At 46.6% G+C, this 27,107-nt stretch overlaps 1 protein-coding gene across 4 annotated transcripts in view; it reads right to left on the reverse strand.

Annotated features, from left to right (window-relative positions):
* Positions 1 to 27,107, reverse strand: part of TDRD3 (tudor domain containing 3) — a 1,496,528-nt gene that overhangs the window by 472,260 nt on the left and 997,161 nt on the right. For all 4 annotated transcript variants that reach the window (XM_069639413.1, XM_069639412.1, XM_069639414.1 and 1 more), the window contains exon 11: positions 11,835 to 12,685. In XM_069639413.1, coding sequence (XP_069495514.1) covers positions 11,835 to 12,685 — 851 coding nt within the window. The remainder of the gene's footprint in view (positions 1 to 11,834; positions 12,686 to 27,107) is intronic.

Genomic DNA, 27,107 nt, shown 5'->3' on the forward strand with positions numbered 1-27,107 from the left:
TCCATACCGCCCTTTGCGGGACCGGTAAGTCCCCATTTGAAATGCCATTCCCCATTCCCATTTGAGCCCCCATAGGGCTCAATGGAAAGGGGGGAGGCGGCAATAATGGTACTGCAAATTGCAGTACCGTTATTGACCCCGGTATCCCTTTGCGGGTCCCGTCCTTAATGCCTGCTAAAACCAGGCGTTAAGGAAGGACCCGCAAAGGAACCTCGGAATAGGGGGCAAAGGGATTACCGGCACCGGTGTCATTACTGGTGCCCGGTATCCCTTTGCGCCCGGGTCGTAATGACCCCCTGTGTCTGTTAAGTCCTAAGTTTTTCTGTGTTCAAAACCCAGACTTGCCCCCACATCTAATAGTTGCAGTGTAGGGTTATTCTAAATCAACTGAACAGTGTTCAAAACAAAAAGGGGAGCTGCTTCTGGTTCCCTTTCCCAACTTCAAGATGCAGTTCAAATACTTGTGAGTTAAAAAAATATTCACCAACAGAGCTCCCTTCCCAAAGTTTTGAACCACTCTTGGTTCCAAAATACCCAATGTTTAAACTCTTAACCAAATCTCTGGGCTTTTCCCCAAATCTAAAATACTCTTTCTTCAATATACAATGATTCATTGTTTCATGGTTCGCCGGCCCTGGAAGCTATAGAGGAGATGGAAGAAATGGTAAAAGGACTATTACCTCCAGTAACACTATGCGCGTTCTAGTCTTCCCAGCCTTTATAAACCCGGAAGTTGCTAACGCGCATGCGTTGCAACTTCCAGTGTTACGGGAAGTTTTCCTAGCGCTCTGGTGTGATTGTTTCCTCCCGCTCTCAGGCGGGTTTCCCTCTTTGTGTACTTGCTTTTTGCCTTCCCGCTCCATCCCCGTCCTTGCCTCCCGCTTACCTGCTTTCCGCGCGGTACTCTTCGGAGGCTCGCGCTCTCTCCTGGGTCACGCCCCCTTCTTTGCTTCGTGCTCTGTGTTCCTGTGTCCGGTTCTTTCTGCTCGTTCCGGAAATAAATCACTGTTGCATGGTCTTCTGTGGAGCCGCTGCTATTCAGTCTACCCATCCAACCGTCTCCTGCCGATACTCTATCTGGACATCTCCTCTGGAGCCACGCCTCTGCACCGCAGTGCATTCTGGTGATAGTAGTCATCTGCTGGAATCTTCTACACCATCTGCCAGGGTTTTTCGGCAAGGCTTTTCCCTGCTCCGGGGTGGGCTCCCTGGAGTCCCCGCTGCCAGGCAAAACCGCATTTCTGGCAAAGTGGCTTCCGGTGGAGCCCATACCCAATACTCCAAACAGAAGGAGAGGACTCACAAGAAGGAGACCAGCGAAACCTGGCGACAGGGAAGAAAAGGAATCTCATCAGACGACACGGAAGACTCATCCACCTCTCATACAGATTCAGGTGAGGAGGGAGTTGGGGAGCCAAGCATAACTGCAGACTAAATCTGAGACATTGGTTCACTGGCGGTTCAGGGTCTCTTTCCCCAAACTCAAGATGTATTTTAGTTTATCAACATTCTCAGGTTTCTCCAGAAGCCAGAGGGGTTCCTATCCCCAGAGCTTTCAATCTTTTGGTTGTAACCGTTTGTGGGTTCCTTTTCCCCAAGTTCTAAGTGTTTGTTCAAACATCTTCATGATAGTTTCATTAGCTCCTAGGGGTTCCCTCCCCCAAACTTAGAATACTCGCTTCTTTGGTTCATAGAGGTCTGGCAGATATTGAAGCACTCTGGTCTAGGCGTTGTTTACAGACCACACAGTCTACCCATCACAGTTCACGCAACCAGTTGCCTGAAGGATTGAAATATGTTTGTCCAAACGTATGCACTTGGTTTCTTTACTTCCACTGCCTTTTACGGGGTTCACAGATTTAGGATTTCCATTCTGCTCACACTTCACTGTGTTTTATGCCATTTTCATGGTTTCAGTCACTGCTCCTCGAATACTTCTGGGCCGGTTCTTCTGTCCAGGGGAACGAACATTGCACCACCAACTGAAAGGGGCCGATTCACCACAGGGCACCGCTTTTCCGACCTCACCAGCTCCTTGGAGACATTGCTCCCTCACCACGCTTCCACCGAGGGCCCTATCTGCATCTCGACAGTGTTTCTGTATCTCGCTCTCCTCCAGCTCACTACGGTCTGCTCTGGCATCCTGGTTGTTCTCTCTGCCGTCCTCCCTCCCTGTGCTTCGCCTTTTATACAGCTGTGTTTGAGTAACCGGTTGCAGGAGCGATTTCTTGGACTGTCTTGCCTGGCTGTAGTCAAGCCAATCAGTGGGACATACCTGACCTTCCAATCTGTAGTCAGTCTGGTTTCTCTTTGTCGTCCCAGTACTATAGTGGTGTTTTCTAAGTGTAGTCTGTACGACTCTTTGTGTCTTATTCTTCTTCACAGTATTTTGTGGGAATTTAGAGGCATCAATAGGGCAGGATTGAAAATGCCCACTGAAAGCTGAGGGTGGGTAAGGTAGATCAGTGTTGTAAAAGGGGGAATACCATGTCTTGCCTTCTGGCACCCTTTTCTCTGTACTGGGAGGGAAATGGATAGATTGTGGCTTTGGGTAGGAAATGGGTGATATTATTCTCTGTGGATGTGGTCTTCTCTTACTAAAGGAATGGGGTTTACAATAGGTAGGGTATGTTACTCTCTTTTGCCTATTCCAATTTTTGGGCTTTCTGAAAATAGAAGAAGAAAATATGGTATCTGGTCGACAATATCCTATAAATGCAGAGGGAAGATGATGTAAATCATCTTCCAAAAGGGAATAATACTGTGTCTCTCCTGTATGTGTTCTCCTCCTGATTCCCAAGGATATTCCATTCAGGTGATCCTCCCTCGCTTGTCTGTCCCCAATGTCTGGATCCAAAAGCGGGGGTCTTTCCCTGGCCACCTGAATAGAAAATCACCGGAAATTACTTGTGAGAATGCCTTCAGATTTCTCACAAAACCCAAGGACCCAGTCAGACAAGATGTAATGTGAACCCAGAACTCAGCTTGCTCTACTATTCAGAGCAATGGTAAGGTAAAATTCTACAGAACAAACCAACGATTCACCAAGGTAGAGAAAAAAAAACAGGGCACTGTGCCATCCTCTCCCTCTTATACAATGGGAACAGAACAACATAAATAAACAGTGTTTCAGGAGAAACACCATCTTAGAAACAGAGACAACCTAACTCTGGGTTGTCTGTCCCTTTCCCAATAGTTACACCAATAATATATATAATTTTATATAATATGTCAATATATTAAACAGAATCTAGTCAGGAGGCAGCCCAGAGTTAGAATATGGAACAAGTTACTTACCTGTAACTGTTGTTCTCCAGCATGGGTCTGGCATGGATTCACATGCTCATGAATATTCCCCATCGTCAGGCCGGGAATCCTCGGTAAAGAAAAAATCAGTATCAGTTTCGTTTCTGATCTATCTTTCTCAGTAGTAACCAATCACTGGTCTCTGGGTCATACTGCCCCCAGCCAATGACTGCCCTCTTCCTAAGCCCCGCCTCTGGCAGCCATCCTCAGATTTGGTAGCACGCAAAGTGGCAGTATGACCAAGTGAAGAGCAGCAGAGGGGTAGGAGGGAGGGTTCGCATGTGAACCCATGCCAGACCCATGCTGGAGAACAACAGTTACAGGTAAGTAACTTGTTCCTTCTCCAGCATGGGGTCTGGCATGGATTCAGATGCTCATGAATATAAGAATACATAGCAGTACACACATGCACAACCAACGGGAGGTGGCAAAGGCTCAAAATTAAGCATTACATCAAAAACTCAACATTAAGCAATTCTTACCTCCTCACCAGGCTCACTTTAGGCGAACAGGTTGCGCAGCACTGCTTGGCCGAACCTGGACTTCTCCCTGGAATCCCGGTCGAAGCAGTAGAATCTCGTGAAGGTGTGCGTCGACATCCACGTAGCAGCCCTGCAGATGTCCAGCAGGGGCACACCAGACAAGAACGCCATGGTAGCAGCGATAGCTCTGGTCGAATGGGCTCTCGGACGGCCAGGCAACGGCCGGTTTGCCAACCGATGACAGTGCATGATGCAGCCGGAGAGCCATCTGGAAATGGAAGCCTTCGAGAGAGCCTTCCCTTGGTTCACAGGTCCAAAGTTCACAAATAGCTGTGATGTCTTCCGAAAACTCTTTGTGCGGTCCAAGTAGAACTTCAGCGCTCTAGCCACATCCAGCGAGTGCAAAGTCCTCTCGGCCGGCGACGGGAAGAAAACAGGTAGCACAAAGGGCTCGTTGAGGTGGAAGTCCGACGGCACCTTGGGCATAAAGGAGGGGTGCGTCCTCAGCACCACCCTCGTGTCGTGAAAAGTCAAGTATGGAGGCTTGCAACATAGGGTCTGGATCTCTCCCACTCGTCGTGTGGAGGTGATGGCCACAAGAAACGCAGTCTTCCATGACAGGAACTTCAACGGTGCCGAATGCAGGGGCTCGAATGGCGCCCCCATGAGCCTGGTCAGCACCACGTTGTGCTCCCACGCCGGGGCAGGGGCCTTCACTGGCAGCTACGATCGGAACAGTCCCTTCATAAATTCCTTCACCAGGCGATGGGACCACAAGGACGCCCGTCCTGTGGTTCTGGTGTATCGGGAGATCGCAGCCAGATGTATGTTGATGGAGGCGTGAGCCAGTCCAGCCTTGGCCAGTGACAGTAGGTACGGCAGCACTTGAGGGGCCGTAATCCATAGAGGGTTAATCTTCTGTGCACGGCACCAGACAGAGAACCTCTTCCATTTATGTCCGTAGCACTTGAGAGTAGAGGATGCCCTGGCCTTTGCAAGAACCTCTCTGCAGTCAGCTGGGATATCGTACCCTCCAAACTGTAGTGCTGCAGGAGCCAGGCCTGCAAGTTCAGCGACTCCGGGTCGTGATGAAGTATGGCGCCTCCTTCTCTGGAGAGAAGAGCCGCGTCCGTCGGCAGCTTGACTGGTGGGGACGCTGACAAGTCCAGGTGGTCCGGGAACCAGATCTGCCTCGGCCACACCGGTGCGACGAGGATCATCCTGCACCGGGACCACTTGAGCTGGTTGACGAGTCGGAGCAGCAACGGCAACGGAGGGAACACATATAGGAACAGGCTGTCCCAGGGGAACGAGAAAGCATTGCCCATGCTCCTCGACTGGGGAAACCTGCTGGCGAACCTCTGGCACTTGGAGTTCGTCGCCGTCGCGAACAGGTCGATCTGCGGTTTTCCCCATCGTCGGAAGAGTCGATCCACTTGATCCCGACGTAGTTCCCATTCGTGGCACGAGCGTAGCTCCCTGCTGAGTGAGTCGGCGATGGTGTTCTTTATCCCTGCCAGATGAAAGGGCACCAGGAACATCCCTTGGGAGACGGCCCAATGCCACAGATCCTGGGCTTCCTTGGAGAGGGCTGGGGATCTGGTTCCTTCCTGCTTCCGGATGTAGAACATCGTGGTGGTGTTGTCGTGAAGATTCTCACCACCTTGGCCTTGAGGGACGGGAGAAAGGACCTGAGGGCCCAGAACACTGCATGGAGCTCCAGGATGTTGATGTGGAGCGGCTTCTCCTCCGGGAGCCAAAGGCCTCTCGCATGAACTTCTCCGGTGTGCGCTCCACACCCTTCCAGGGAGGCATCTGTCCTCACCCTTATCTGGTGAGATGGGGTCTGAAAGTCTGTGCCCGCCGTCAGATGAGCGCGGGTGCCCCACCACCGGATCGCCCGTCGGAAGGTCTCGATGAGCGGGATCCTGTCCTCGAAGCTGCCCGTCGCTTGGATCCAGCGGGCATCGAGGAACTCTTGCAGAGGGCGCATCCGAAGCCTGCACAGGCGCACAAGATATATGCAGGAGGACATCATCCCGAGGAGGGACTTGATTGACCTCACCCTGGCCACGTCCGTGGCCAGCAGACGCTGCACCTTGCCCAGGATGGCCTTCGTCCTCTCCTCCGACGGCGAGGCCAGACGCGCCACTATGTCGAGCTTGGCTCCCAGATACAGTGCGACTTGCGACAGGACCAGGTGGGATTTGGGAAAGTTGATGGAGAATCCCAGGTCCGTGAGCAGCTGGACGGTCTTTGCTGTGTGATCTACGGCAAGCTCCCTTGTCCTTGCTCGGATGAGCCAGTCGTCCAGGTAGGGGTAGATGTGGATCCCCTGCAGGCGCAGCCGTGCCGCCACCGGTGCGAGGCACTTGGTGAACACGCTGGGTGCCGACTTCAATCCGAACGGGAGGGCTTGAACTGGTAGTGCCGTCCTTGGACCACGAACCTGAGGACCTTTCGGTGTCCTTTTAGAATGGGGATGTGGAAGTACGCATACTCCAAATCCAACGACGACAGGAAATCGCCCTCCTCCAGCTATCCCAGCACGTGCTGGAGGGTGACCATCCGGAACCTCTGTACCTTGATGTATTTGTTCAGTCGTCGCAGGTCCAGGATGGGGCGCCATCCTCCTGTCTTCTTTTTCACGAGGAAGTACCTTGATTATACTCCAGAGCCCCTGAGCCTCTTCGGGACGAGCTCGATGGCACCTTTTTTGAGCATCGCCCTTACCTCCAATAGCAGTTGAGGGATGTGATTTTCCTTCCTGGCCACGGGTGGAATGCGGGGGCACTTTTTTAGAAATTCGAGGGCGTGCCCCTGGGCCAGGGCATCCAGCACCCAACGGTTGGTGGAGATAGACTCCCACACGCTGATGAACTTCGCCAGCCGGCCTCCCACCGGGGTGCTTCGGTGGGGGCCAGACACCGCTGTCGGTTCAATCTTGCTTGGAGGACGCCTTGCCGCCTTGGCCTCCCTGGCGACGACGGCGGGGTCCACCCGACTTGCCTCGTCCTCTATAGGCTTCCTGCGACGAGGAGCGGGCCGCTTGGCGGTACGTGGAGGAGCCACCGCCGAATCCCTTGGAGGCACCCTGCTTGCCTCCGGTGCTCTGAAAGGATGGCCTTCGTTGCCGGAGAACGCCTAGGGCCTTAGCTGTCTTCGTGTCCATCTTGATGGCTTGGAGGGACTCATCCACTGTTTTCCCAAACAGATTGTTCCCGTCGAACGGCATGTTCAAAACCTTGGCTTGTACGTCCTGGCGGAAACCCGTCGCCTTGAGCCACCCTCGTTGTCTAAGGCAAACGCCGTTGCCTAGCTGGCAGAAACTGGTGTCGGCAATGTCCGTTGCCACCGTAATGGCGTGGTCCGACGCCACTTCGCCTTCTTGCAAGATCTCCAGGGCCTCGGCCCTCTTGTCGTCCGGTAGGAAGTCCAACGGGGGGGCGATCTTGTACCATAACACCCTGTCGTAGCGGGCCACGATCGCGAGGGCGTTGGCCACCTTAATCGTTGTTGCCACTGAGATAACTCATCGTCCCATTGCGTCCAGCATCTTTCCTTCGCCGTCCGGCGGGGAAGTTGACGTTGACGCTGATGCCCACCCCCCCGCTTTCTTCTTGGCTGCCGCTGAGACGACCGAGTCAGGGGTCGGTTGTGCCCTAAGGCACAAAGGGGCAGCGTCGGGGACCCGGTACTTCTTTTCGTACCAATCCCTCTTGGAAGGCATCGTAGACGGGTTCTTGAGAAGGGTGAGACCCTCGTCCCAGATGTCATCCAGCAGTGGCATGGCGAGGACTGTTTTCCACTTGGCCTCGCGCCGTTGGTAAAGGAAACCTTCCTCCTCCTTCTCTTCGGGGCAGAGCTGAAAAAGCTCGGATGCCCTGGCGATCATTGCATGGAAAGATCCGATCTCGTCGGGCGGGGAGGCCCGGGCTGGGGGCGATGGGAGCTCCATCCCGTCGTCACCACCGTCATCAGTATCCGTCGTGGCCGTGTCCGTTCCCGTGTCATCCCCAGGGACGGGGGACGTGGGCAAAGGTTGAGCAGGCCGCGAGGGCTGAAAAGGCGGGGCTGGATGGATCCGTCTTCTCTTGTTCGGGGGGCTTCCCGCCGGGCCTGGCTCCGGCTCCTCCGTTGAGCCTGGTTCCGGATCCTCCGTCGGTGGTAAGGGCAATCTCGTCCTTATCTCCGAACTTAAGGATTGTATCGCCAACAATATGGCCGCCGAGTTATCCTGCGGCTCCGGAAGCGACGGATGACTAGGACCCTCGCCGGTGCCGCCGTCGCTCTAGTTGTCACCTTCGTCGGGATCCCTCCCGTGGGAACGGGCCTCTTCGACGCCCTCATCGAGGCCCTCTAAGACTTCTACCAGCTCCTCCTCGGATGCTGTGTCCGAGTCCACAATGGCAACCGCCCCCCCCCTCTTTTTCCGCCGGGGTCTTCACGGGGGTCTTTTCGATGGGTCTGAAAGAGGCTTCCCTCCGCGGAGGCAGGGAGACTCTGGGCCCTGAGGTCGCCTCCACTGGTGTAGCCTCCACAGGCTGCGCCAGGGCCGCCTTGACTTCCTCGATAGAGGCCTTGGCCGGGTGAATCAAGGCCTTTACCACCTTGTGTGGGCCTGTGGCCTTCACCTTGGGGGGAGGGTCTCCGCCTCGCTCCCCCTCGGCCGGATCCTTCGAGCTCGACCGGGGCCTCTCCAGAAGCTTCGCCGGGTTCTCGCCTTCCTCTTCCCTGAGCCAGAGCGTTGGCTCGTGGTTGATGGTGCTGGAGAGGGTGTGCCCTGCCTGGCAGCCAGGGAGCCCGACCGCGGTGCTTTGCCTTCTGTTGGGCCCCCGTCGCCGGGGCGCCCTCACAGGACTTAGAAGACCGCTCAGACTTCTTCTTCTCCTCACCTGACGGGCTCTTTCCTTCCAGCCAGTTGGAGAGACGAAGGTGTCGGTCCCCGATGGTCCGTTTCAACATGTTCCTGCAAAACGCACAGTCCTTCTCCACGTGCGTTTTTTCCTCATCAAGGCAGTAGAGACATTGCAAGTGCTCGTCCTCCTTGAACACATTCTGCAGCTGGCATCCAGGGCAAACCCTGAACAGCTTTCCGGGCGTCGAGCTTCCTTTCTCCTGGGCCATGTTCGGGTAGGCCACAGAAACTTCTGGACTCCCCCAAGAAGCGTAACTCAACGAAAACTTCACCCTGGAGGGGCGTAGAAAAATCCGACACGGATCCCCGTTAATCAGATGTAGAGATGGTGGAGATTGAGGCACTATTTGACCGAAAAATTTGAAATTCTCTTTGAAAAAGCGCAAAAACACAGCAAAAGCTCGAGAGCTAAACACAAGGACTCCCAACACTTGAGCGTGCGGTAAAAATCTGAGGATGGCTGCCAGAGGCGGGGCTTAGGGAGAGGGCATTCATTGGCTGGGGGCAGTATGACCCAGAGACCAGTGATTGGTTACTACTGAGAAAGACATATCAGAAACGAAAATTATACTGATTTTTTCTTTATCGAGGATTCCCGGCCTGACGACGGGGAATATTCATGAGCATGTGAATCCATGCCAGACCCCATGCTGGAGAAAGTAAGGAGGAACACCAAGTATTTCTCTCATGTCTAAATATTTTAAAAGCAATTATGATCTATGGCACTATTCCTTCAACCCCCTTTAGATTAACATAACAAGTGATTACGCTCTATCACCATCTTCAGTGGATAAGACATTCTAGTGGGGTTAAAGTAGCAATTTAATAATCCCAAACTGGACAATGTATTCTGTTATATCTGGTAAGAAAGAGCATGGAGACTTTCCTCTGTCAGGATGAGATCTATTACTCACGTCTTTACACAGATCTCATGACCAAGCAGTGCTCCCCTCCAGTAGACCCATCTTTTTATCCCCATCATCCAACAGACCTTTCTTCAGTCACTTCTCAAAGCTCAACACTCCAGAGCATGCACAACTATCAGGAAACATGGAGGGAATATAAACAGACTTGGGAGGGATACCAACGTATTCCTTACATAATCTAAAGAGACTATTTAGTGGCTAACATTACTGATCATTAATTTGTACAGCAGTCCACATGTAAATACAGTGTGGGAGACAGACCAATATCAAGGGAAGTATTAGTTTCAGTTTAGCAGTCTCTATGGATTATATACAATGGCATACACTTAGGAATGCCTACTACTAGTCAAAGGAAGGCTCTCTCTAATGTTATTAAAGTGTGATGTTCCGCCAGAGGTCGAAGTGAGCGGGAAGCGGTCGGGAGCGGTGCTCCCATACTTTTTATTTTAAAGTTTCACTGTTCCTATACTTTTATTTTAAAAAGAAATAATTCTGGAATGGTTTTGTTTTAAAATAAAAGTGTAGGATGAATTTGAAGCTTGCACTTCCGAGCACTGCAATGCACATTACCATAGATAGCAGGTGTGTTTGTTTGGAGATTTGGATTGTGTGTGAGAGGGGGCGCAGGGTTGGGGTTTGTGGGGAGCAGGGTAGACCAGCAGGGAACATAGTTCCACCACTTCTTTTCGTACACTTCGACCACTGTGTTCCGCTCTAGATACCCAAGCCATATGCAGTTATCTCTGTTAATTTGGTAGAACACATCTATGTATCCACCGGATAGCTGCCTGTACAACAAGCAACAAGCACAACTGCTGCATTTGACTGTGCTGAAGAAAAGAGTTTGTGTGCTTTGGCCAGCCAAAAGAACTCCCAAAACGAATCCCAAGATAATCAAATGTCTATACTTCTTCCATCTTTAGGTCACTGCAAAAATAATCAATTTAAGATGAGCAGATTTGGGACCCAGGTTTGGCAATGTTGGCTGACAGAGTGTGCGTTTTCAGAAAATCTCTGTATTTGTCAAAATGGCCATACAATGCTCTGGGTGTGGTGGGTTTTAGTACAGCACCAGCTGCATAAAGAAGTGGAATACAATGCCCTGAAGTTGCCAGTGGGTCTATGCCTTCACATAGTCGTTTAGCACTATTTAAGGATCTATTCTGATATTATTGTGTTAAAGACATCCCCAGAAGGGAATACGCCCCCCCCTGAAAACTAAGTATGGTGTAAAGGAAGTAAGATCTCTATGACCCCAACCTGCCTGACCACAGTTTCAGAATCACTATAGAGTTGCAAACGGATCTTAACAAATCCCTTTTTAGTTGCCAAAAACATGCACTGACGGCCAGAAGAAACCCCTGCATAAAGATGTTATTTTCTTCTGATTCGTTTTCCAATTCTGTACAGCCATCTTTTAACCTTTTGCCTGTGGACATTAGGAGCACCGAGTATTTTTAAGGCATGCATCAATTCCCTTTAAAACGATTTCCAAATCAATAATACAAAATTGTTCCTAGCAGTAGGCTTACAATCGGACACATCTCTCTAAGTGATTAAATAGGCTGAAATCTTAAATAGATTTGTTACAAAAACCTTAATTTCGAAACTTAAGAAATGATTAAGTGTTAATGCCTATACAAATATCTGTTATTTTGTATTTAAAAATAGGCCATTATAAATAAGCCAGTGTATGACCCCCATGGCGCATGAGAGAGTGTCCGGTCATTCAATGTCCATATCCCCATTTAGCATGGAAAAGAGAAAAAAATAAATACAATATCTTGTCTGCTCTCAGGACAGTAGGCAGGCTGCTATATGCTTTGCCTTCTTGGTCTCAGTCACACTCAACCATATTGCCCAGTTTCAAATTAAAGTCCTGGAAAAAATAAAAACAGCTCTTTGTAGTTATTAATCTTGATATTAGATCTCCTCAAAACATTCAGGGCTCAATAGTTCAATGCCTAAAATACACTTTCATCATCATAACACTAACGAGCTCAAGCTCAGAGAAATACAACAAATGTTTGCTATGTGTACCTCTTTCACCTCCAGTACAAAAAACTGCCAAGGGTTCCTGCAAAGCATAAAACTACAAGTCGGACAAAACAGATGGTGAGCTAACCCCTAATCATAATTCACCTCTAACAAGTAAGGGCTATATACTACCTTGAATTCCATTTACATCAATTCATAATGTACCTTGTTATCTTCCCAGTAAAGTGCTAAACATTCATCTCCCGGTCGCCAGTTGATTCCAGACTCCATGGGATAAGCTGCTTCTATTATTCGGTCAGGCTTAATAGGCCCAGATCTTCGTTTCGGACCACTATTATAGGATAATATCTTGTATCCATCATCTACAGGTGCAGCCGTTTCAGGCCCCACAGGCTTAATAGGTCCCATTCTTCGTCCTTTCTGCTCAATCTCCCCATTTGGTACATCATTTGTACTACTCCTTAACGGATTTTGGAAGTCGAGATTTACGATATAGTGTTTCTCAGTTTTTGAACTGCCAAAATGCTCATTGTTCACGGTCCGTGATTTCCTGTCATAAAAATTGTCAGGATTATGCCTTTGGTTTTCTCTACGACCTCGTCTTTCATTGACAGTCTCTGCTGGCTCCTGCATGCTAGTGTTCAATTTAACTTCCATGAAAGTCGCTCCCTTTCCAGGTCTACCTTGCATAGTTGTATCCCTGCGTTTAAATGGGCTGTCACTCTGTTGACTGAGGTTCGGGTACCCACTCTCCTTAGGCTTCTCAATCCGAGAAAATGGCTTCTCAGACAGGTTTCGATCCTCAGTCCACTGCTCTGGTCCTGAAATGTGTGGCTTCTCAGGAACTCGATTTCTTGGCGGCCCATTGCCCTCAAATCCCTGCCTAGGAATGTGCATATCCCTCTGGAAGCGTGGGGGTTTTTCGTTTCGTGGTTGACGGTTGTCATTTCGAGGAAGACTTCTTTGATAGCTCTGCTCTTTCATGCCATTTTGCTCTGTATTCAGTGACCTCTGTGGCTGTCCATAATGTTGAAGCTGAGCTTGGGATTTTTGCTCTGTAAAAAACAAAGAAGTATTATTTTCTGAAAAATTAAATCTGATGTTTCTTGTAACAGACACTTAATGATGACTTTAATCAATAACATATCAAAGATAGCAAGTCCTTAGAACCAGCAGCTCCAAACTAGTAACATGGTGGCAGTACTAAAATTAACATTTGAGTATTAATTTCATGTGGAGTCAGTTAACTCCAGATCGGAATACTGAAGAGTCTTTTACGCAGCATTCTTTCAATACATGGTGTAATAAACAAGTTAAGATGATGTTTCTGTAACAGACCGGTCTGAAGTAAATTTGGGTAAAATATTAAAATACATTAATGGAGAGAAGACAAGTTGTTAATGTCATCCAAACAGTTAGGAAGAATGCATGTCCTCAGGTGAGTTTGAAGCCTTGCCTATCCTTTGTTATGAGGGGTCCGTTGTTACAGGGGATTGAAGCGGTCCGACCGCTCATCGAAGTGCCTCCCAGAGGGTGGATGGAGCAGTATTCAGTGGGTTCATCACCCCTTCTGAGATGCTGTACTATATTTACCCTTAAGGGAATGCCACGATCTCAAACAGCACAGTGGATCTTCACATTCAAGTTTGCGAAGTGAAGTGAAACCAGAACCACAAACGCTTAGCAGAAACAATGTACCTGCAAATTCAATACAAGGAAGGTTTCCCAGTCAACAGTAGAACTGTAAACACACACGGGGGATTCCAAGATGGGACAGATGGCAAGGTTTATATTTGACAACACAGCTAGTAATTAAGACAATTTGCCCCTTACCCAATACAAGCATAATGAATAATAATCACATCAAGAGACACCAATAAAATGCCAATCGAGAAAGGGCCAATCAAGGGACCCAATACAGCAGCCCAAGTGAAGGACCAGTCCTGGGTTGGCTTACAGAAACACCTACCGCTGCAAACTATAAGAAGGGCTGGAGGAAAACAGAAAGGGACCCAATCGGGGAGGAAGCAGATGTGTTACTTGCCACTCCCTGGAGATAAAGGGAGACCGTTACATGGGATGAGGTAGCCTACCTGCTAATAAATATCCAGCAGAAGCTGTGCCAGACACCATGAAGCATATTGCGTGCAAGGACCAGCAGAGTGAATGAGGTTGCACCCACAGAAATGTTCTGGCACAGAAATTGCTAAGAAAGAGGAAGGGATGGTAATTTGACCCTTAATAAGGAGAGTCCCCAGACAGGTGGGTAACAATACTGACTACTTAGCAAGGACTCCGACTGCATGGGGAGGAATAAAATTTGTATACAGGGGAGATAAAGGTGTGTGTGGTAGAGGGAAAGGAAGCCCGTATTCCCCATGAAAAAACTGATTGTATAAAACAGAAGGACCATGGAGAAGGCTGGAAAAGCCAAGAGACTATGAAGAGGTCAGAACTGAGAGTACTCCCTGGAGGGGATTTCCCAGGAAAGTAGGTTTGAAATGGTTTTTAGATTAGGGCTGGGCATTTATACATTAGGTTTTTGGGATTATTTGTTGGGCATCACTTTTGTGGCAAGTCAGACATAGACGGACAAGAGGACATGTTTAAACATATTTTATTAAAATAAATAATACCTCCTCTAAACCCTACTTCCAAAACAGGTTCCCAACTCTTAAAAAACAACAAACGGGTGCTGGTCAGGGAATCCATGTCAACACCTACGATATCCTAACATCTTCTCTACACTATATATTAAAAAAAAAGGCAATATAAGTTTTAGCTTAGGATAGAGTGGCTCTCCTTTAGGTAAATCAGTGGTGGCTGGTTTTCTGACCCCCACAAATGAGTTTGCAAAGTTGTTTCCCGTCTTCGGCCTGTTCTAGTGGTCCCAACAAAAAATGTCTTTTCAGTTTTCCTTTTGGCCTAAACAATGGCCTTGTTAGAAAGTCCGAACAGTTCCTACTTCATCCCCTCTTCTAGGTTGTATTCTCCTGGTTAGACTTAACAGGTTCTCCTGACCTGGGTAGGTCCATATTCACAGAAACAAAAAGGCTCTCTTTCGTCCATGTGGAGTATTTACACTTTCAGCCTGGCATGGGCTACGGGCCTGTTCAGCCCTACTTTGGTTGGTGCATCTCTAACCCCCTTTGGGGTATTCAGATTCTCAGCACAGTGAGGGCTACAGGCCTGCTGGGGCCTGCTCAGGTCTGCTTTGGTTGTTGCTTCCCTCACCCTTGCGTGTGGTATTTGGATTCTCACCTCAGCAAGGACTATGGGCCTGTTCAGTCAAGGTTTGGTTGTCGCTTCTTTCCCCCTCTTGTGGGGTATTCGTTTCTCAGCCTAGCGTGGGATACAGACCTGCTCAGCCCTGTTTTGGTTGTCAATTTTTTCCCCCTTTTGTAAGGTGTGCAGATTTTCGGTTTTGGCCTCACTGCCCTCTACTTGCTCCTCGTACAATGCTGCATTCATTCTGTCCAGCAGCGATACCTGTGCAAACAGTCTTTCTGGTCAGCACAGAGCCATGCTCTCGACCTGGCTCTGGTGTGCGCGGTTGGCTTTCTTGTGTCCCTCTTTCCAGTCAGGACTGAAAGGCAGGATGTCCAGACATTTCTCCTGGTTTGGCTTCGCTTCCTTCCTCCACGGCTCCGAACTTGTCAGGCTTACCGCCATCATTGAAGCAGCAGTATTCTTTTCATGTGCATCGTACATACTGCCAAAACATCTATTTTTTTGCAAATTCTTACTGGACAAACTTGGAGATTTGAAGATAGGCAACGCCACCTTATCATGAACACTATCATGATCAGGGCTAGACTGCTCTCCTAATCTTAGAGAAAGCAAGCCACTGAGATTGAAAAAAATTGTGCAAAATAACAAGGCAGCAAACACCATACCCCAGCAGAATGACGTCCGAAGGATTAAGAAAGCAACGTCAACATAAATGAAAAGGGAGTAAAGGAAACAAACAGTCCGCACATCCTAACATGCTCTATTTTAGAGAATGCTACACAGAAATCAACGGATGACCTTGACACAATGCAACTTCCAGTATCACTCTTGGGCATAAATTGCTGATATAATCAAACAGGAGGTAATTAAATCAAAACAAGTGTTGAAGAGTAATAGATGTTCTGGCTTCACGTGTTCCTTTTAGAAAACCTTCTAACCACTTTTCTCTGACCTAATGACTAACGTAACTCTGTGCAAGAGGAGATATTGCCGGATCCCATGAAGAACAGTATTGTAAGCTTAACACCTAAAACAGGAAAAGACCTTGCAGAAAGTGGATCATGCAAACCAACAGCAGTAATAAAAATAGATGCCAACGTTTTTGCAAAGGTGAACAGGCTGGAAAACCATCACCTGTACATATTATACAAAATGAATATGTTTATAAAGATCAGGCAAAGATTGGACAACACAAGACGAATGCCCACGTTATTGAGAAAAAGGAAAAACATGTGTTCTATCCTCATCTGATGTATCGACAGAGTCTTAGAAAAACAAGTTATGGAATAACAGTACATTAAAATGGTATCAGCCAGGTACATACAACCATTCAACTGCCAAGCTCCTCCTAACCCATGTTCATTTTTAACCAAACAGCTGAGCTCCTTCACTAGAAAGATAAAGGCAAGGGAAAATAGATGGGCCATGTTCAAAATACTCATGACGTATTGGTGGGTATGACAATTGTCCTAACTTACTTCTTAGAGCTCCTGAAAGTTGTGGAAGGCTTTTAAGAGATTTCCAGCTTTTAACACTACTCTAAGGAAAGTATAAATACTGACATCAGTGAAAACAATTGGATCCACGGATTGTCGGACTTAACTTTAGACCTGAGAAAAAGGCCTGGTAATGCCTGGGCACCTACATTATAATTTCAAACAACACGAGATTTGGTTCCAACTATCCAAAACTAGTCAAGGTTCTTCAACAAAACATGAATAGGACGACGATATCTATACATATAATGATGATGCAACAGTGTGAGTAAGACTTTGGCCATGGTGCTAAAAATGAAGGTCCTGTCATGGAGTCCACATATTATCCAAGCCCTTCTTTATTGATAGAGGTAGACAGTACAGCTTATCTGGTTTTTATTGCAAATTAAGATGTACAATGCTGTTTTGGAAAACCTAATTAAAAGAATTAAAAAGAATAAAAAGGTGCACAAGAAAGACACTTATCAAAAAAACCTATCTGAAAAACAGGTCTACAAAAATGAAAAAGGTGCCTCTGAAGCACAAGAGGATGTTGCAACAGATGCCTTGATCTAGGGCTTCAGTGATTGTTTCAGGAGGGCATTTCAAAACCACTACTGGTGCAGGGTTTTGGAAGGCCAATCTAGTAGAATTAGCAAGGGCGTTCACTCTTGGTTCTAAACAAACTCTCGAGTAGCATAGGCTGAGAAGTGAGGTTTAGACTTAGAAAGCAAGGTTTGGTGTAGGGGTACAATTAACTATTACAATAAGTGGAAATCAGGATAAACAAGACAATGTCAGGTAGAGCCGAAACTTCAACAAACAAACATATATATAAATTCAATGAAGAAACTTGAGTTAAAGTTTAGTTACATTGACCAGATTTATCGCAACAAAACCCTTGAAATTCAGCGCCTTTGAAAAGTCTTAACCCGGTGCATTCCCAATGATGTCCCCCATTATGCTATGTCCCCCATAAGGCCATTTTGTATGTTATTGCAAATCCCTTCTCTAATATATATGTGCTCTTGAGCTTTGCAACAGGAATGTTAAGGTTTTTTTTTTTGTGAATTTCAAGGGTTTTGTTATATCATCGTTTTTTTCTGTGCCAATAGCCATGGCTTTCACCCATGGCCGTGTGCACTGTATATTTTACAACAGTACCAGGCCACTAGCCAAGTCCTTCGGCCGTGCCCACTGTATATGTTCCCCCAATGTGTTTCTTTTGGCCATGGCCAGTGGTCACAGGCTTTGGTTGTGTCCCCTGTGCATGTTCCCCCTCTCTATTGGGCCCACTAGCCAGGGCTTTTCAGCCGTGCCCATTGCATATTTTAGGGCACCAAGTTTTACCGGCAAGGCTACCTCAATACCAGCATGAAAATCCATCACCCGCAAATGGGCAATTACCGGGGTATTCCGGCAACACCGGACCCGGTAATTGCCCTTTTGCGGGTGCCGGATGCCTGTACGATGCCTGTAGCACAGGCAGCGTTCATAACGGTGCCGGTCCTATATGCTTACTGTGGTCGCGGGTGCCTTTCATTCTGCCAGGGCAGACCAGGCGGAATGAAAGGCACCCGCGAGCACAACTCAGAGTTTGCAGGTCCGGTAACAACGGTACCGGCAAGCATACCGGTACCGTTGTTGCCGGACCGGCAACCTCGTAATGAGGCCCACTGTCTCACTGCACTATGCACACGATAGTAAATTAAAAGATTATCTATCTGGAGTCTATAACTCTGGAGGTTTTATTTATTTACATACACAAAGGAACAATACTCTCTTGATCACAAAAGTACATACAAAAGATTTTTTTTTAAATCAGATTTATTGGGAAGCAGCGAGATTCTTAACATGGGATGAGTTTGAAGGACATTCTGACCAGGTTTTGGGGATGTAAATAGAACTGTCATCAGGGACAATACATAAGTGGACATACATAGATTACAGACAATCAACATTAGACATTTTGAAAAGTAAGTTGGCGGTATGGCCAGTTGTGCTTGGGATGGGACCATGATGGATGAAGTGCTAGAGTGGAGGCAGAGAAAGAGAGGGACACAGGCAGGTTAGAGTCGAGGGAAAAATGTTAGCTAGAAGGCAGATCATAGGTAGGTTAAGAGGGTAAGTAGGAGTTGAGGAGGAAGGCTTTTATTTTGGCTTTGAACAAATCAGTGTGGATTGTTTCTCGGATGTCGAGGGTAGATAATTGCATGCACATGAGCAAGGAGAGAAAAACCGGAAGCAAGAGGAAGCACAGGGAGGGGGAGCCACAATGATAGTTGGGGAGGCAGAGAAGAGATTACAAGAAGGCTTGTAGAGTTAGATAGGGTTGTGCCTTAGCATGGATGGATTTGTGAACCAAGAGAAGAAACATAAATCTGGCGCGGTTTTGCATCATCTGCCATCTAGCCTAATGAATGTACGAGGAAGTACCTGTGAAGTGAGGGAGTTCAAAGAGTCTTGGTAGCGAAGTTAATGATCTTGTTGAGAGGACAGAAAGCATAGTTGGGGAAACCAAAGAGGATGCTAGCACAGTAGTCCAGTTTAGAGAAGACAAGAGTGGTTAAGAGATGCTTGGCGGTGTTAAAAGGAAGGAGGTGCCAGATATTCCTAATATTTAGGAGGTTGAGGCGAGCTGCTGTTGCAGTTTAGGAGATGAAAGAGAAGGTGTGAGAAGGGTCATAGATGAAACTGTTTCTAGCCAAAGAAAAGTAGGGGAGAGTATCAGGTGGGAACTAGATAAGCAGATGAAGAGATGAGAGAGCACATTTGGCAGGGAAGAGCACCTCAGTTTTGGTAGAGTTTAACATCAGGGAGTGCAATACCATCCAATATTTAATGGCAGAGAGACAGTTGGAAATGTTGATAGATCAGAGGAGAGTTCAAGAAAAGAGAAGATGATTTGGGTGTCGTCTGCAAAGAGTTGGTACGAGAACCCAAAAGAGGAGATTAGTACCCCAAGAGCAGAGGTGTAGAGTATAAAGAGGAGCAGACCTAAGACAGAGCCTTGCATAACACTAACAGTTAGAGGAGCAAGTTGAGAAATGTTGTTGCTCCAAGAGACCGAGAACCGGCGAGGTGCCAGGTAGGATTCAATCCAGGCAAGGGCTTGGTTGTGAATGCTAAGAAAAAAAGAGTATTAAGGATATCAGAGTGATCGACAGTGTCAAAGGCAGTAGAGACAGATCAAACAGAGTTGGGATAGAGGATAGATTGGAGTTTTTAGCAGAGGTGATTGAGATGAACAAATTCATGAGAGCATTTTCTGTGTATTGACAGAAGCAGAAACCTGATTGTAGGTGGTCTTGGTCAAAGAAACTGAGACAATGGGTGAACACAATCCTTTGAAGCACTTTGGAGAAGGAGAGGCACAGGACAAAGGTTAGCCGGTAGATTTGGGTCAGCCCGTTGCTTTTTTAAGAGAAGGATGACCATGGCCGTTGTTTTTTAAATATAGGGAAAGCAAGCAGAGTTGAAGACAGATTGAAGAGTTAAGCGAAGTAAGAGGCCCTGAAGGGGCAATATGTTATGTTATGTTATTTTTCTTGTACCGCGCCAAAGCCCGTAGGCATCCAGGCGCCGAGAGACAGAAGAGTGCAGGCTACCATTAAAGGAAGGTACTAATAGAAGAGATGGGCCTTCAAGTGTTTCCTAAAAGCGAATAGGTCCCTGGTCTTACGCAGTGTAACCGGCAACGCATTCCAGGCCTTAGCGCCTTGGATATGAAATGCTCTGCCAAGCCCACGGGATAGTTTCACGTGGTGTTGGACTAGTAAGAAATCTTCCACTGATCTAAGTCTTCTTGTGGGTTGGTAGACACTTATAAAATCTTTTTTAGATTTGGTGCAGTCCCAAAGACGCATTTATGACAGATAAGTAGCTTAAACCGAATGCAGGCCTCAACAGGAAGCCAGTGTAGTTTTTTCATAGCGGCGGTAATTGGTTCTGAACATTTCATCTGGAAGATGATGCGGATGGCTTTACTTTGTACTTTTTGGAGTTCATGGATGTTGGCTTTACTTGCCCCACGTAGGAGTGCATTACAATAGTCCACACGTGGTAGAATGACAGCTCTCACCATTTTAGTACGGTTTTCGATGGAGACAAGTGGGGCAACCTGTCTGAGCACTTTAAGATGGTAATTGGTGCTCTTTGAGATAGCTGCGACATGTGCATCACAATTTAAGCTACTTTCCATGAATGTGCCTAACGTTTTAACTTTCTGTACGATTTTTATATCACTGCCATCAATGCTAAAGACTGGGTACACCTGGTCCAGTTTAGTTAATGCCTGGTGGGGTCCGAATAGCATAAGCTCAGTCTTTGAGGCATTAAGGCAGAGCCAATTAGTAGACATCCACTTTTTTTATCAATTGATACACCATGTCTATCATATTTTGGTCAGTGTCATGATTACCAGTGATGTCAAGAACCAATTGGAAATCATCCGCATAGTTGCAAAAGAAAATCTGAAAGAATTCCAATTCATTGCAAAGAGGGAGGATGTAAATATTAAACAATAAAGGGGAGAGACAAGCCCCCTGTAGAACGCCACAGGTCAACAGTCGTGGTTCAGAGGCACAGTCCCCCCCAGTGTACCTGGGATCGAAGACCCTCTAAAAACGATCTCAACCAGTCTATGGCATTAGCAGAGAGGCCACCGACTGACTGCATTCTATCAAGTAGGATGTTATGATCAAGCAGGTCGAAGGCTGCTGATAGGTCCAACAACATCAGCAGCCCGACTTACTTTCTTCCAGCTTAGAAAGCATAAAGGTCTGCAGGTCCAGGAGGGCACTCTCAGTGCCATGGTGGCTTCTAAAGCCTGACTGCTTAGTGTGAAGTATATCAGCCATCTGTACATAGTCCTGCAGTTGGATGGTTGCTACCTTGTCTATGAGTTTAAAGGAATGGTTCGCCCAACATTTTTTATTTCAAAAATAGATAGTCAACATAAAAAAAAAACAATTGGCGTTTTTTTTTCTCGAAGTCCCTATGTAAAATTTTGAGCAATTCAAGCTCAAAGATAGCACATGGGGGCACCCATTTTGTGAAATTTTGCTATAGTAAACAAAAGCTACCACTGGGTGGCTTTTCCTTCATTGGTGCTGTACGCGGAGGACGGGGACCGGAGATTACAGGCAGAAAAGCTGCAGCTGCATCTCCGTAAGTGCTATTTATTTATTTTTTAAAATAAGCACTAGCTGCGGTTTTTTTTCTACGTTTTCCGGGCTGTAGGAGCAGCTTTAAAAACGTTGTATTTATGTTTGCGGTAGCTTTTGAAGCGGAGGAGCCTGAGAAACTCAGAAAGAAAAACTGCAGCGTTTTCAAACACAACCGCGTTGTGTTTCTGCCTGCTGTGGCTATCACTTTGGGTCTCCGGTGCTCCCCCATGGGTGCACCGGACACCCAAAGTGAAAGCCAAGGCAGGCAGAAACACAACGCGGTTGTGTTTACATGCCGCGTTGTTTCTGCCTAAATCTGATTTCCCATTTGGGGCTCTAGGGCTCCCTGTGGAGAGCCCTAAAGCCCCAAATGGGAAAGCAGATTTAGGTAGAAACACAGCGCTGTTGTGTTTGAAAACGCTGCGGTTTTTCTTTCTAAGTTTCTCAGACTGGGAGCCTAAATCTGCTTTCCCATTTGGGGATCGTGGGGAGCCCTAAAGCCCCAAATGGGAAAGCAGATTTAGGCAGAAACACAGCGCGGTTGTGTTTGAAAACGCTGCGGTTTTTCTTTCTAAGTTTCTCAGGCTCGGAGGGGCCTGATAAACTTAGAAAGAAAAACCGCAGACTTTTCAAACACAACTTTGTATTTATGTTTGCTGTCACTTCAAAAGCGACCGCAAACATAAATACAACCTTTTTAAAGCTGCGGTTTTATTTATAAGTTTTCTGGGCTCCTACAGCTTAGAAAAAAAAAACACAGCTAGTGCTCATTTTAAAAAAAAAAAATAAATAGCACTTACCGAGATGCAGCTGCAGCTTTTCTGCCTGTAGTCTCCGGTCCGCGTCCTCCAAGTCCCGGCACCAATGAAGGAAAAGCCACCCTGTGGTAGCTTTTGTTTACTACAGCTGGCTGGCTTTTCCTTCATTAGTGCCGCAAAAGCCAACACAGGTGGGCAGCCATTTCACAAAATGGATGCGCCCATGTGCTTGCTTTTTCAATTTTTGAGCTTGAATTGCTCAAAATTTTACATAGAGACTTCGAGAAAAAAAAACTCTAATAGTTTTTTTTTTATGTTGCCTATCTAATTTTGAAATAAAAATTTTTGGGCGAACCATTCCTTTAAGTAGAAACAAGGTATTCGTAATTGGCCTTAGATTGGCTGCATCAGAAGGATCTAGTCCGACTTTTTTTTAATAATGGTGAAACTGCAAAATGTTTTAATGGCTGGGGAATTTTACCTGACCTAAAGGAGGCATTGGTGAATCTGCATAGAAAAGGTGCAAACTGCTCTTTATACTCCAAAATAATTTTGGATGGGAGAAGTTTGCCAGGACAATTAGTAGGATGCATAGATTTCATAATATTAATCATTTCTACTACAGTGGTTTCCTTAAAAGTAAAGCCAAAGGCGGGTTCAGTTTTAGTGGCATTGTTAGGCATTAAGTCTTGTTTTGTATCAATTAGTTTGGTATCAGATTGTGGTGCCATACTAGACAACAATGTAGACTTAACTGTAGACAATGGGGAGGTCAGAGTTTCCTGCTTAATTTTTTCTTGGGCTTTGCGTAATTTATCCGCAAAAGCTTTCTGTACTCAATCGCAGTCCTCAATAGCAGGTTTAATAGTGGAACCACAAACAGTGGGTTTTTCCCCAAGATCTAAAAAGGCGGAAAAGTTCCTTGGTCTGATCTCCTGCCGAGCTGATTCGATTATTGTAGTACGTTTTCTTAGCCTCAAGAATTTCTAGTTTATACTTCTTCTCTTTTAGCTTCCAGTCCAATAAGTTGGTCATGGAGCTATCTTTGCGCCAAGTGTGTTCAGCCTGACTTTTACTTGCTCTGAGATCTACCAAAGAAGGGGAAAACCACCTCTGACGGTTTGGTAAATCTCAGACCAATTTATCTTTCATAGGGGCGAATTTATCGAGCATATCAGTGGTCAGTTTATTATAGTTATCTATTAATGACTCAGGATCGTCGGTGTCCTTGGTTAAGGTCATCAGAGAATGCAGGTAGTCTACTAAAACAGGTGTAGTTATATTCTTTAAGTTTCGAGCTCTAACTGGGTGCATGGGAACATGCACTCTACGTGCAAGGGCTGAAAGCCGCAAAACACAGGTGACGAAAAAATGGTCAGACCAAATACATGGTGTGGTCAAAATATCTTCGACAGGTATGTTACTACTATCGACCCAATCCAAAATGTGACCCTTATTGTGTGTTGGGTTGGCATTATGGATTGTGATCTGGTCGGCAGCCAGCATTTTTTCTAAAAGCAGAGCTTCCTTATCTCTCCTGTCACCTTTCCAACGATTGAGATCACCCAGGATGACCAGACCAGTGTTGGAGGTCATCAAAGGAGAGACAAGGTTAACTAAATCTTCGTTAAATCTATCGGAAACCTCAGGGGGTCAATAGAGAAGAACCTGGTTTAGGGTAAAGTTGGGGTTAGATGTCATCTTAATATGTATCATATCAGTCCCACAACATTCAATTTGAACTTCATAGAATCCTAGTGATTTATTACATATAATGGCCACTCCTCCTCCCACTGCCCCTTCTCCATGTTTCCCGAAAAAAGCATAGTCTGGGGGGGGGGTCACCAGCTCAATGGTAGGTCCATGGGAGTCAGTAAGCCATGTCTCAGTGAGACACGTCTAATTTATGTTCCAATATATAATCATGTATGTCTAAGAAATGTTTAACTACGGAGCGAGTATTGAGTAAAGCTACCTTAAGTAGGAACTCAGACCCCTGATCGAGGGGAGCGCCTAAAGTATGGTCATCAATATTATGTTCCTGTATAATACACAAGTCCTTACCTAGGGGTGCCATACGTACAAGCTCGCAAAGAAGTAAATATTGTGGCACGTCGGCGCGTCCCAGCACGGACCCGCTAGTTCCGTTCACGCCGGCGCATTCGCGCCTGGGGACGGAATAAGAATAACAAGAACTACAGGGCTACTGGGTAATGTAGTTGTTCAGTAGCACTCGCACGTGTATGCCGATAGGCTTGACTAGCTGAGGAGCAAGAGGGTGTGATGAGGAACAATAGGGGTTAGCTTTCATCAGTAGAGATGGGACTTCTTCAGCATTAGTTTGACTAAAGGAGGGGGGGTGATGAATCAGTGATGCTTCCTCCCAGAAACCTGGTCTGGGACCCTTCTCATGTGGCCAGGGCAAGGCAGACGCTTCCTGATTTCGACCCTGTGGGTGATGTACTGCAGGAGGATCACATGGGGGGTGGGACAGACCAGGAAGATGGGAAAATCCCCTATTTAACTTTCCCTTTAATCCTACTCTTCGGATTGCTGTTTGCCGAACAGCAGAAGTCAAAAGAACTAACTTTTTGTTGGGGCCTACAAGTCCTATATTCCCATAAGTACTGGGGCGAAGAAGAGGGCTGGAGAGGCATGCAGTAGCAGTAGCCAGGCAATTAAGCCTGACGGCCCACACCTGAAGGAACCTGGGAGTCATAAAAGGCCCCCTCAGGTGCAGGCTACGAGAATGAGCTGCAAATGTGACTGCAGTACGTGCAGCAGTAGTAGAGGCAGAAAGAAGAAGGCACTGTGTTGGTAAACCAAGCAGACGTGGGAGAACAAGAGGGATGCCGGAATGTGGATGCAGCAGATTTCACCTGCTTGTTTTGAGAGGGTCCTGCTCTACCAAGTGCAGCGGCTGCGCAGCGGACGACGTGCAGAGGGGCTGTCTTTCCCCAGGTGAGCCTGATTGTCGTGGTTGCTGTGCAGGAAACATGTCAGAGACTGAGGCAAGGAGCTGTGAGTGAGTCGCAGGTCTCGGGAGCGAGAGGGGCTGCTTGAATGAGTGGCTGGACCGGAGACAACTGAGCAGCAGAAGGGTGTGGGTCAAGTTGTGGAATTTGTGTGACCCGCAGAGCAAGAGTTACAGAAGCCAGTGAGTGAAACCCAGCATTATGATTTCTTGCGCAAGCACTTCCAGCAACAGTATCCAGTTTCCTATTCACTTGCGTGTAGTCAGAAGTGAGCTGAAGTCATTAGTTGCATTTCCTAACAATTGAACAATGGAAATAAATACTTGTGTATGATTGGAAACATCTCTTTCTCGCGTGAAAGAAAATGCTATTGAAAGACATTGTTAAGCCCTTAAATGTTATGAAGAAGTGGTTGCATGTCTCTCATAGAGCAGAACGAGCATTGTGAAACCCATTGTTAAACACTTAAAGCTTCTGAAACTTAAGTGATCATGTGTGCCTAAATTCGTTTTCTAAGTGAAGAGTGAACTTTACCTCTTTATTCAAACAAACACTTATTGCCCATAAAAGTTGTTTAGGGTTTAAACACGGTATATGGAGTTGGAGAGCGCAAGCATTGCCCAAGCCAAAAGTATCCCCTTATTGAGAATGAAAGCAGTGTTTTTCAAAGCCAGAAAACGGTCTAACAATTACTCTGAGCCTAAAGGAAGATCAGTCTTGTTCAAGTTCCAAGTGTGAAAGCATTTCCCAAAGCCAAGAGAGTGGTATCAAGGCTTCTGGGTAATTATACTGGCAGAGAGGTCAAGACCAAGCTGGGGAAGGGAAACCTTATTGCTCATGAAAACTATTGGAGTTGTCGCAATCTATATTGCCAAGGATTGGTGAAGACAGAACGAGGTGGGTCTAAAAGGCAATCTTGGGTTGTTTCTATGGTGGCAAACAGAGAAGAGAGGCAAAGAGGCTACCCCTCTTGGAGAGAGATATTCTAAGGAAGAGCGCCTTGCCTATTTGAAGGTGTTGCAGTGCCTTAAAGTGAATCTTGTCAAACCCGGTCTATAAAATATAAGTACTGAAGCTCTGGTGGTGTATCTGGTTCTCAGTAGATGCAAGACATCAGTGGTTCAAATGTAGTTGAATCCTATGAGGCCAAGGAGAATGTCCTCATGATAAAATGTGGTAGACGAGAAGAGTGTTGAAGTAGAAGTAACAGTACTAAGAGTTCATCCTGACAAATATACCTATTGTGAGTTCTAACCTGAATAGACAAAGCATTACTGTTAACCAAGACCTTTTTTTCATTAACATTCTAGAAGTTTGATTTCTTTTGAACTGTGTCAAGCTTTACTGGAGACATGGAAGTGGTAAAAGGGCATTGTGGCTGATAACATTGATTCTATTTTTTTTTAAATAGGCTTTATCACAAACAGCAAAAAAAGAGCAAGGAAAAGAAAGCAATAAAATATCAAGTTTTAAGAATAAAAACAATTTGAATCGTTTCCGACCCTATCGTAAGGTAAATGATCACAAAATCATTTTAAACATGCAGATCATTAAACTTCTACCCAATTACTCATTTTCTTCCTTGCTTTATGGTCCAAAAGGCCCTACACAGCTACAACTTTTCCAGTATTTTCATGACAACACACAGGTTTGCATAGAGAGACATAGTCAGTTTCACCCTGTTTCCCCACATGAGTCTGGCCCAGAACATCTCGGAAAGCTCTGTCGAGCCCAAGTAGCGCAACCTTGCTTTCCGCAGGGCTGTACAAGGCAGAACTGTGTGTTTTAGTGTTTTTTTAACTGCATGCTCCATACAGAAGCCACTGAGATTATTGGATATAGATTTGTCCCATTTGCTCCTCTGCTCAAG

Source organism: Ambystoma mexicanum, chromosome 7q (genome assembly GCF_040938575.1).
Source record: "Ambystoma mexicanum isolate Mex_15411 chromosome 7q, UKY_AmexF1_1, whole genome shotgun sequence".
NCBI lineage: Eukaryota > Metazoa > Chordata > Amphibia > Caudata > Ambystomatidae > Ambystoma > Ambystoma mexicanum.